Source organism: Trichechus manatus, unplaced genomic scaffold, assembly GCF_000243295.1.
Source record: "Trichechus manatus latirostris isolate Lorelei unplaced genomic scaffold, TriManLat1.0 scaffold00020, whole genome shotgun sequence".
NCBI lineage: Eukaryota > Metazoa > Chordata > Mammalia > Sirenia > Trichechidae > Trichechus > Trichechus manatus.
Window position 1 is genome coordinate 19479096 of NW_004443956.1, and position 10057 is coordinate 19489152.

At 40.1% G+C, this 10057-nt stretch overlaps 1 protein-coding gene across 1 annotated transcript in view; it reads left to right on the forward strand.

Moving 5' to 3' along the window:
- RBM33 (RNA binding motif protein 33) overlaps positions 1-10057 on the forward strand; it is a 185773-nt gene that overhangs the window by 150885 nt on the left and 24831 nt on the right. Inside the window, exon 15 of the mRNA XM_023727977.1 lies at positions 7312-7518. Within this exon, the coding sequence (XP_023583745.1) occupies positions 7312-7518 (207 nt within the window). The remainder of the gene's footprint in view (positions 1-7311; positions 7519-10057) is intronic.

Below are 10057 nucleotides of genomic sequence, written 5' to 3' on the forward strand. Positions count from 1 at the left end.
ATCCCACTTTTTGTGTTCATTCACTGATTCAGGAAATATTTATTGTATGCTGTATATAACAGACTGTGTTCTCTTACTGAGGATATTTTGTGAACAGTGCCTGTCATGGAGCTTCCATTCTAGTAAACATAGTTGCAAGCAATGATCAATGCTAGGAAGAACAATGTGACAGGTAAAGGGGCAGAGAGTAACCTTAGGATTGGGGAGTGCTGTTTTAGGTAGGGGACCTCCTTGAATGAACAAGCCATGCAAATGTCTGTGGAAGAGCTCTCAAGACCCTAGGGTTGGGTTGAGTTTTTTGGTGTGTTGGAGAAATAGTAAGAAGGCTAGTGTAGCTGGAATGAAATGAATGAGAGCAGTAGGAGATGAGGTTCAAATCCATGGAAAATGTTTAACAATAGACTTTCTTTTCTATGTGTTTACAGACAACATCTTAGTCCTAAATGAGGCCATTATACTATGACATCAGGGACCCTTTAAATAACAAGAGCTAATACTTTGTTACATAAGAAAATTTGCATTTCTTTCATCACAGATGAGGAAAAGAGGTTTTTTTTATGAAACAGGTGTCCCCTGCTTTTTGAAAGTTCGCTTTATGCCAGTTTGCTTTTACAAAACACCCACATTGGTACGTTTTCGCCAACTGAAAGAAATCCGAAGAGGATTTTCGCTTTTATGAGAAACGGCGAAAAGCAGAACAGCATTGAGTGTTTGTTTTACAGCAGCCGTTAAAGAGGCAGCACACACCAAGCAGTGAGAATGGCGTCGCCAAGCTCCTTCCCTGGGAACTACTCTCAGCATCCAGCCACCATAGTTTTGAACTGTGTCTGTAAGCATCTGTGCTTTATCTCGGTGTAGTTTGTGCATCCATTAGAAAGATATGTCCTAAGGGATCAGAAAAGCCTAAGAGAGCTTGTAAGGGTTTTGTGTGTTATTTGGTATGATTTGGTAGGTTATTTTTTGGGTCTGGGAATGCTAAAAAAAATTTTCACATATTAATTAAGCAATTAATGGTAATTGCTTCTTCGCTTTTTGCCATTTCAGCTTATGAAAGGTTTTATAGGAACACTCCACTTTTGGATAGCAAGGGAAACCTGTAACTCTTTCTGAGCATTAAATAGGAATCAAGCATACTTTTCAAAAGCTTTTCTTGAAATGAAAATGAAAGTTTAAAACTTTTTCAGTGTTATCAGACATGAATATTGATCATTATCACCAGTCTGTCTTAACCAAAAATCCTCACAACTGGACTGATAAGCAACATCATGATAAACAGATAAAATACTGAAATTGTCAAGGATTTCATTTTACTCGGATCCACAATCAGTGCCCATGGAAGCAGCAGTCGGGAAATCAAACGACACATTGCATTGGGCAAATATGCCACAAAAGACCTCTTTAAAAGTGTTAAAAAGCAAAGATGTCACCTTGAGGACTAAGGTGTGCCTGACTCAAGCCATGGTATTTTCAGTCACCCCATATGCATGTGAAAACTGGGCAGTGAATAAGGAAGACTAAGGAGGAATGGATAACTTGAATTATGGTGTTGGTAAAGAATATTGAATATACCGTGGACTGCCAGAAGAATGAACAAACGTGTTTTGGAAGAAGTACAGCCAGAATGCTCCTTAGAAGTGAAGATGGTGAGACTTTGTGTCACGTACTTTAGACATGTTATCAGGAGGGGCCAGTCCTTGGAGAAGGACATTGTGCTTGGTAAAGTAGAGGGTCAGTGAAAGAGAGGAAGACGCTCAACGAGATGGATTGACACAGCGGCTGCAACGATGGGCTCAAGCATAGCAATGGTTGTGAGGATGGCATAGAACCAGGCAGTGTTCCGTTCTACAGTACGTAGGGTCGCTATGAGTCAGAGCCAACTCGACAGCACCTAACAACAACAACAACATACATCTTAACCAAAATAACAATGAGAATTTTTATTATTTGGAGTATTTATTGAATAAACGTACATTTCTCAATTCCCAATTTAAAAATTATCAGATCACTATAGTGTTACATATTTATCACTCAAGCGCATATACAGTCTATGCTTTAAAATAGGCTAATAGTGATATTCTACTTTTGGTGCAAGCTAGTCTTTTTAAATTAGAGTTTCCTGTAGATCATCTTGTGTTTAACTCTGGATAGCTAAAGAAAAATACGTGAATTATCAGAATGTTCAGCTTTGTTGTCCATGTTATATATGCATCATTCTTTTTAGGCCAAATATATTATCCATTTCTGCAACATGGCATAATATTTTCTAATGGCCATAATAGTATTGCTGGGCTGAGGGGTGGTCTTTTTATTATCATAGTGATGTTTACTAAATATGTATTTACTAATTGATGATGACTGTAGCATAGAAACCCTGGTGACGTAGTGGTTAAGTGCTACGGCTGCTAACCAAAAGGTCGGCAGTTCAGATCCACCATGCGCTCCTTGGATAGTTATTTGAACTATCCCACGGTTTGGAAACCCTGGTGGCATAGTGGTTAAGTGCTACAGCTGCTAACCAAAAGGTCTGCAGTTCTAATCCACCAGGCACTCCTTGGAAAATCTATGGGGCAGTTCTGCTCTGTCCTTTTGGGGTTGCTATGAGTCAGAATCGACTTGACGGAAACAGGTTTGGTTTTGATTTTTATAGCGTATCCTGATACTATAGTGTTTTTTAGCACATTCAGAACTACTCAGTATTTAAAAGTAAGATGTACCGTTTATTGATTCATTCAGTAGCTATTTCAGTGCCTTCTGTGTGCACAAGACATTTTGGCAGGTCCTGGGGAAACAATATTGAGGAAAACAGATGTCTAGGGTCTTAACCACTGCTTTCTCTAGAACACATTTTAGAGAGCATATCCTCTGGTTTAAGCGACCAGGAAGTTTATTTAGATTTTGGATCACTTGATTCCATAAAATGAAAGATTGCTCAGATAGCAAACCTTACACAGTCAATTTGATTATCCACATTAGTGAAAAGCAAAGAAGTTGCAGAATCACAATAAGTAGACTGTCATGTATCTAAGCTATGTGGAGAGTTGAGTTGCTCAGTGCCATCCCTACCCAGCCTTACACACTGCTGTACATGGCACCTGCAGGGCTAGTTCGTAGTGTGACCACATGTAGAAGAAGTGCTGTTTGATGTGTGCATACTGAATGTATGAATCTCGTATTAAGGTTGCATCGTCAGGAAACACAGTTTCAGTAGGATTTTAGATAAATTATATGATGGATCACTGGCTCTTAACAAAGATGAGATGTTATGTATATCCTTACAATTTTTGACTTTTTCATATAGGAAATTTCAAGCATATATGAAAGTAGAATCCATAACTTTTTAAGACAAAGACTTTGGAAAATTATGCACTTAGAACAGGCTGTCCCTGCCTGGCTGGTGTATCTGCTCACACCCTGGATAGAGGACCTAGTGGAGAAGTTTTAAGAAGCACAAACCATTATGCCTCGTTTTATATATTTCTCCTTAAGGTAGGAGTGACATCCATCAAGATCAGTGCACTTCTAAGCAATTATAATACATATGATACAGTCATCTGGTTCGGTGCTCCACAGCCAGGCTGAACAATAGCATCACCTGAAGAGCCTTTAAAATAATACTGATGTCTAGGTCCCAACTCCAGAGATTCTAGTTTAATTGTTCTGGAGTAAAGCTCAGGCATCAACTATCATTCAGAAACTCCAGAGATGATTCTGATGTGCAACAAGGGCTGAGTGTCCCCCAACTAGTCCAGTATAGTTTTGAATAGAAGTGATCCTGAGGGGAAAGCTTCAGCCTTTCCGCATTAAGTATGATGTCAGCTATGAGGTTTTCCTAGCTGCTCTTTGTTGGGTTAATGAAATTCCCCCGTTTCCATTTTGCGAGTTTTTAATCACGAATGGATTTTGTCAGCTGGTTTTTCTGTATCTTTTGAAGTGATCATGTAGTCCCTTTTTCTATTAATAGGTTTTTTACTACATTAGCTGATTTTCAGGTGTTGGACCAATATTGCATTTCTGGGATACATCCTCCTTGGTCATGGTATATGATCCCTTTTGTATGTTGTAGATTTAGTTTGCTAATATTTTGTTAATTTTTCTTCATGTATGTTTATGAGGGATATTATTTTGTGGTTTTCATTTCTTTTGATATCTTTGTTGTATCAGAGTAATACTAGCTCAGAGAATGAATGAGAAAGTGCTTCCCTCCTCTTCTATTTTCTGAAGGAGATTGTGTAAGGTTGGTAGTATGTCTTCCTTAAATATTTGACAGAATTCAGCAGTGAAGCCATTTGGGCCTGGGTTTTTCCTTGTGGGAGATTTTTAAAATTATTAATTCAATGTGTTTACTTCTTAGACTTCTGTTCAGGTTTTCTGTTTCTTCTTGAGTCAGTTTTCGCACCTTGCAACTTCTATGGAATTTATTCATTTCATGTAATTTGTCTAATTTGTTAGTATGAAGTTAATAATATTCCTTCTAATTTCTGTAGGGTCTGTGTGATGCTCCCTCTTTTTCCTGATTTTGGTAATTTGTATCTTATCTCCTTTTTTTCTTGGTCATTCTCATTAAAGGACTATCAATTTTGTTGCTCTCACAAAACCAACTTTCAGTTTCACTAATTTTCTCTATTGTTTTTCTGTTTACTGTCATTGCCTTTTGCTATGATCTTATGTCCTACCTTCTACTCTCTTTGGGTTTGAGTGCCTAGTCTTTTTCTAGCTTCTTGATGTAAAAGGTTAAATTACTGATTTTAGCTCTTCCTTTATGATAGAAGGTTTAAAGCTATAAATTTCCCTGGAAACAATGCTTTAGTCGAATCCCCTAAATTTTGATAAGTTGTGTTTTCATTTTCATTCAGTTCAAAATACTTGTTGTTGAATTTTAAAATTTTTATTTCTTAGCTTCTCAGGGATCGACTCTTGCTCCATAGCTTAATGGTCAGCCAACAAGTAGATCTGTGTGTGGGTTGGAGAGTGCATTGAAAGTTCAGCCAGTTCTTAAGTCGGCCCCAGCTTCTACTTTCTGCCAGGCCCTCTTGGGTTTCCCTGCACGTGGGTCAGTTTCCAGGTCTGCCTTGTGTGGAGAGCTTAAATCTCTGGCAGGTCTACAATGTGTCGCAAACAGGACCGTGACCTCAGGTCAGTGGGCTTCCCCCATTCCTTTCCCACTGAGCTTGCTACTTTTACTGATACTGCTGTGCAGGTTTTCAGGTCTCAGCACCAAATCAAGTGCACCCGCTCTGGGTTTTCATACTCAGCCTGTGCTGACGTAAAGATAGCCCCAGTCAAGAAGGCCACAGACTGACACTGGCCCCAGATTTTAGAAGAAATGCTTCTCAATTTGTTGTTTCACTTTGGACTTTTGAATTCCAGAGTCCTGAAATGGTTGTTTTCAACAACTTTCCTAGTTTTATCATATCTTTGGGGGAGAGGATTTGCTGACCTCTTCATGCCACCATAGGCAGAAGTCCTGCTGTAGTGTGACATTTTTAATCACACATTTTCTTAGGCTCACATCCTTTGGGCAGTCTTTGCAAACATCTTATCGCCACTCATCTTGCTCTAGCCTCTGTTCCTTCCTTAGGTATTTCTAAAGTTCCTAAAGCTCTTAATAGAATAAATGCTTTTCTTTTCTGAAATCTGGTCACTTTGTAGTTGATAGTGGTCCTTGTGACACTCACAGGACAGGTGTTTTTAGCCAGTGAAGCTCTTCATCTCTTGTGAACACTGATGACTGCACAGTGTTCAGTCATCTCCGTGGGGGAAGAAAGGCACTGCTACTTGTTGTGAGGTGCTGTGGTGTCATTTCTGACTCATAGTGACCCTGTGTGCCACAGAACAAAACACTGCCTGGTCCTGCACCATCCTCACAATCGTTGTTATGTTTGAGCCCACTGTTGGCAGCCGCTGTGTCAAGCCATCTTGTTGAGGGTCTTCCTCTGTTTCGCTGATCCTCTGCTTTACCAAGCATGATGTCCTTCTCCAGGGACTGGTCTCTCCTGATAACATGTCCAAAGTACATTAGACGAAGTGTACCCATCCTCGCTTCTCAGGAACATTCTGACTGTACTTCTTCCAAGACAGATTTGGTTGTTCTTCCGGCAGTCCATGGTGTGTTCAATATTCTTTGCCAACACCATAATTCAAAGGCAATTCTTACTCAGTCTTCTTTATTAATTGTCCATCTTTCGCCTGTGTATGAGGCAATTGAAAACACCGTGGCTTGGGTCAGGCTCACCTTAGTCCTCAAAGTGATGTCTTTGCTTTTGAAAACTTTAAAGAGATCTTTTGCAGCAGATTTGCCCAATGGAATATGTGATTTGATTTCTTGACTGCTGCTTCCATGGGCATTGATTGTGGATCCAAGTAAAATGAAATCCTTGACAACTTCAGTCTTTTCTCCATTTATCATGATGTTGCTTATTGGTCCAGTAGCAAGGATTGTTGTTTACTTTATGTTGAGGTGTAGTCCATACTGAAGGCTGTGGTCTTTGATCTTCATCAGTAAGTGCTTCAAGTCCTCTTCACTTTCAAAAAGCAAGGTTGTGTCATCCATATAACGCAGGTTGTTAATAAGTATTCCTCCAGTCCTCATGCTGCGTTCTTCACTGCTGCTTGATCTCTTTCACTCTGGTGACTGGTCCTTACCTTACAATTGGAGCAGAAACCCGTGGGATGAGTCGAGGTAATTACCCAATTACATTAGGTATAGGAGTTAAAATTTTTAAAATCACTGCTGTTGTAAACTGTCAGATTTTAACAAGAATGCTCTTGAAAATGAAAAGTGCCTGTTGAATATAAAGTTTTTTGTTTGTTTTTAAGTTAAACAGTATTTCACTGGGTTAAGCAGCACTTTACGTTAATTGCAGACCTCTTAAATGAATACACTCATTAAAGGAGATCCTTTGTGTTTTAGATTGTAAAAGTATTGTTAAAACCTTGTTGCTGTTGTGTGCCTTCGAGTCAATTCCGACTCATAGTGACCCTATAGGACAGAGTAGAGCTGCCCCAGAGGATTTCCTGGGCTGTAATCTTTACGGAAGCAGATTACCAGGTGTTTTCTCCCACTGAACGGCTGGTGGGTTAGCAGCCAAGAGCTTAACCATTGCATCACCAGGGCTCCTGGTTAAAACCTGAGCACTGCAAATGTGAAATTTTCTACTGGCTCTCATGAAAGACAAGTTTGGTGATATCCTTGTTTGAAATTGTTGCGTTTCCTGGTTAACTGCTAGCCAAGACTGACCCCTGATCTCTGAGAAACTAACATTTACGTGAACAGATACATAACAGCATGTGATGCCTTGTTGCTTTCAGCAGGGAGGAGAGAGCGATGGCTTTTTTCACCCAGAGGGCCAGCCCCACCGGCTTCCTCAGCCTCCAGAAGGGAGACAACCACCTGTCCGGAAGGTCACGCTGACCAAGGGGACCCTGCAGCAGCCACAGCACCCGCCAGTGGCCGCCCACATGCACCCAGCTATTCCTCCAGGGATCAAAAACATTCAAGGAATCCACCCAGCAAAGAAGGTACTGCTGAGTGTCTTGTCATCACTGTTAGAAACGTGAGGGCCGTGTTCTGTAGTCATTTAGATGTCCTGTTGGGTAAGAAAATTTAGTGTTTAAATGGGTTCTCTGATACGCAGTGCTTGGCACATAGCAGTGTTCAAATAAACAAACAAAAAATAAGCCATAATTTTATTTGTTCTGGTTTTGAAAACATGTTAAAATGTTCACAGTAGAGCTTTTCCTCTCATGACTTTTTTTAATGGTACAACTGCGGTAAATCACGCGTAAGCAAATGCTTGGTCGTTTGCCTGAAACTCTCAGCTGTTTACTGGGCCAGAATCGCTGCTTCCTTACGAGGTAGGGAGAACATGCGTACAACACTCAGACAGTAATGCTTTCCTTCCTCTGTTCATTAGTTCACTGTGTTTCGTAAGTGTAATGTCATGTGTCTCTTCACGGACGACTTCATGATTAGTATCCCCAATTTACAGATAGGATACCCAGGCTTTTGGAGGTTCAGTAATTTACTGAAGAAACGGGCTTTTCCTAGACCTCTAGGCTCAGAGTTATTGATGGTTGAGGGAATGTTTGTCCTTGTCTTAGCTCAGTCTGTTAGATAAGAAGCATGGGACCCTACCAGACCTCCTTTCTGTGGGAAGAAATGTTCTCTTTTTTGTGTGGTATATTTAAACTCTCCCCTACAAAAGGAGGGTTCATCTTGTCACGTTATAGATTAGTAGTGCAGCCGCCTTTCCACGTCTGGGGGAAGGACAGCTGAATGATAGCATCCCCGGCTGGTGCAGGAGCCACATATGCCTCATCTTGATGGATTCTGGCAAGGTAGAAAGAGGGGCAGCACTACCTTGCTTCGAGTTTCTGCCAGGAAGCCTTTGAAGTTTGCTGGCTCATCCTGTGTGGAAATCTTGGCGCTACTAGTAGTATTAATATTAGGACCAGATTTTTGGGGTCTTTTTTGAAGTATTTATATTGCTTTCTATATATTATCTAAGTAACACTTTATGATGTAGGAACAAACAAAATTCCATTTTTGCAGCGGCCGACCAGCGGTACAGACACATTAAGTGCTGTCTTCAGGTATAGTCTTTAAAGATTGTTCTTGTTTAAATTTTCTTTATTAAAGTGTTATCCCTGGATATATGATGAGAAAGACCTTAAAGAAATACACACACGTATATATGTAAATAAAGTGCCTGAGTGTCTTCATCTTAAACCTCAGTTTACTCTCCTGTAAAATGAGGATAATAATGTTCTCTGTTGTATTTGGGTGGTTGTGAGGATTCTGTAAGAAGATACATATAAAAAACATGGTATCTGACATACAAGTCTATGAAAAATACCAAATACCAAATGTATATAAGAAAGCTTTTGGTAGAAGGTATATAATTATTAATACTGTAACTGATTATAGTTACAATAGAAGAATATTTATTTACTACTGGATTTCCAGCCAGTGTAACTTGCAGCTTTTTATGTTTACCTCCAATATTGCTTCTGTGGAAATATCCCTTTGCACTTTTCAAAAATTTTCTTCACAGGGATAATTTTATCTTCTTCAGAGTATTAAGAAATGCTGTGATTTTGTAGTAGTTACCCTTTTTATTTTTGCCCATTCAAGTCCTAAAGTTAGATTTAGATTTCCATGTCATTTTCTCTATATCCTTTTGTGTGATGGACTGTCAGGGCATTTTTATCCCTTTCTGTCCAACTTCTAGGATATCTAGAAAACCTACAAAGTGCTAATCAATTCCACTCTAGCTTCTGTGTTGCATTATTGTCCGAAGCTGGAGAAGCTCTATTTTAGATAGAGCTCTTGGACACAGGTGCTTTGTCTTATTTCCTAATTAGGAGAAAATACCAGAACTGTCAGCTGTCTCCTCTTTTGTTAAAGATCCTGCAACAGTGGGTTTTTGAACCCTAGGCGACATTAAAAAATACTAATGTCTGGGGTGCACCTTCTTGTTGTCCGGTGCTGTCCAGTGGATTCCAGCTCATAGCGAACCTGCATATCACAGAATGAAACACTGCGTCATCCTGCGCCATCCTTGAAATAATTGCTACCCTTGAGCCCGTTGTTGCAGCCACTGTGTCATTCCATCTTGTTGAGAGTCTTCCTCTCTTTCGCTAGCCCTCTGCTTTACCAAGCATGATGTCCTTCTCCACAGATTGGTCCCTCTTGATAACACGTCCAAAGTACGTGAGATGAAGTCTCACTGTCCTTGCTTCTAAGGAACATTCCGGCTGTACTTCTTCCAAGGCAAATTTGTTCATTCTTCTGGCAGTCCATGGTATATTCAGTATTCTTCACCAGCACCATAACTCAAAGTCATCAGTTCTTCTTTGGTCTTCCTTATTCATTGTCCAGCTTTCACATGCACGTGAGACAACGGTAAACACCATGGCTTGGGTCAGGCTCGCCTTAGTCCTCAAGGTGACATCGTTGCTTTTTAACACTTTAAAGAAGTCTTTTGCAGCAGATTTGCCCGATGCAATACGTTGTTTGATTTCTTGACTGCTGCTTCCATGGGTGTTGATTGTGGAT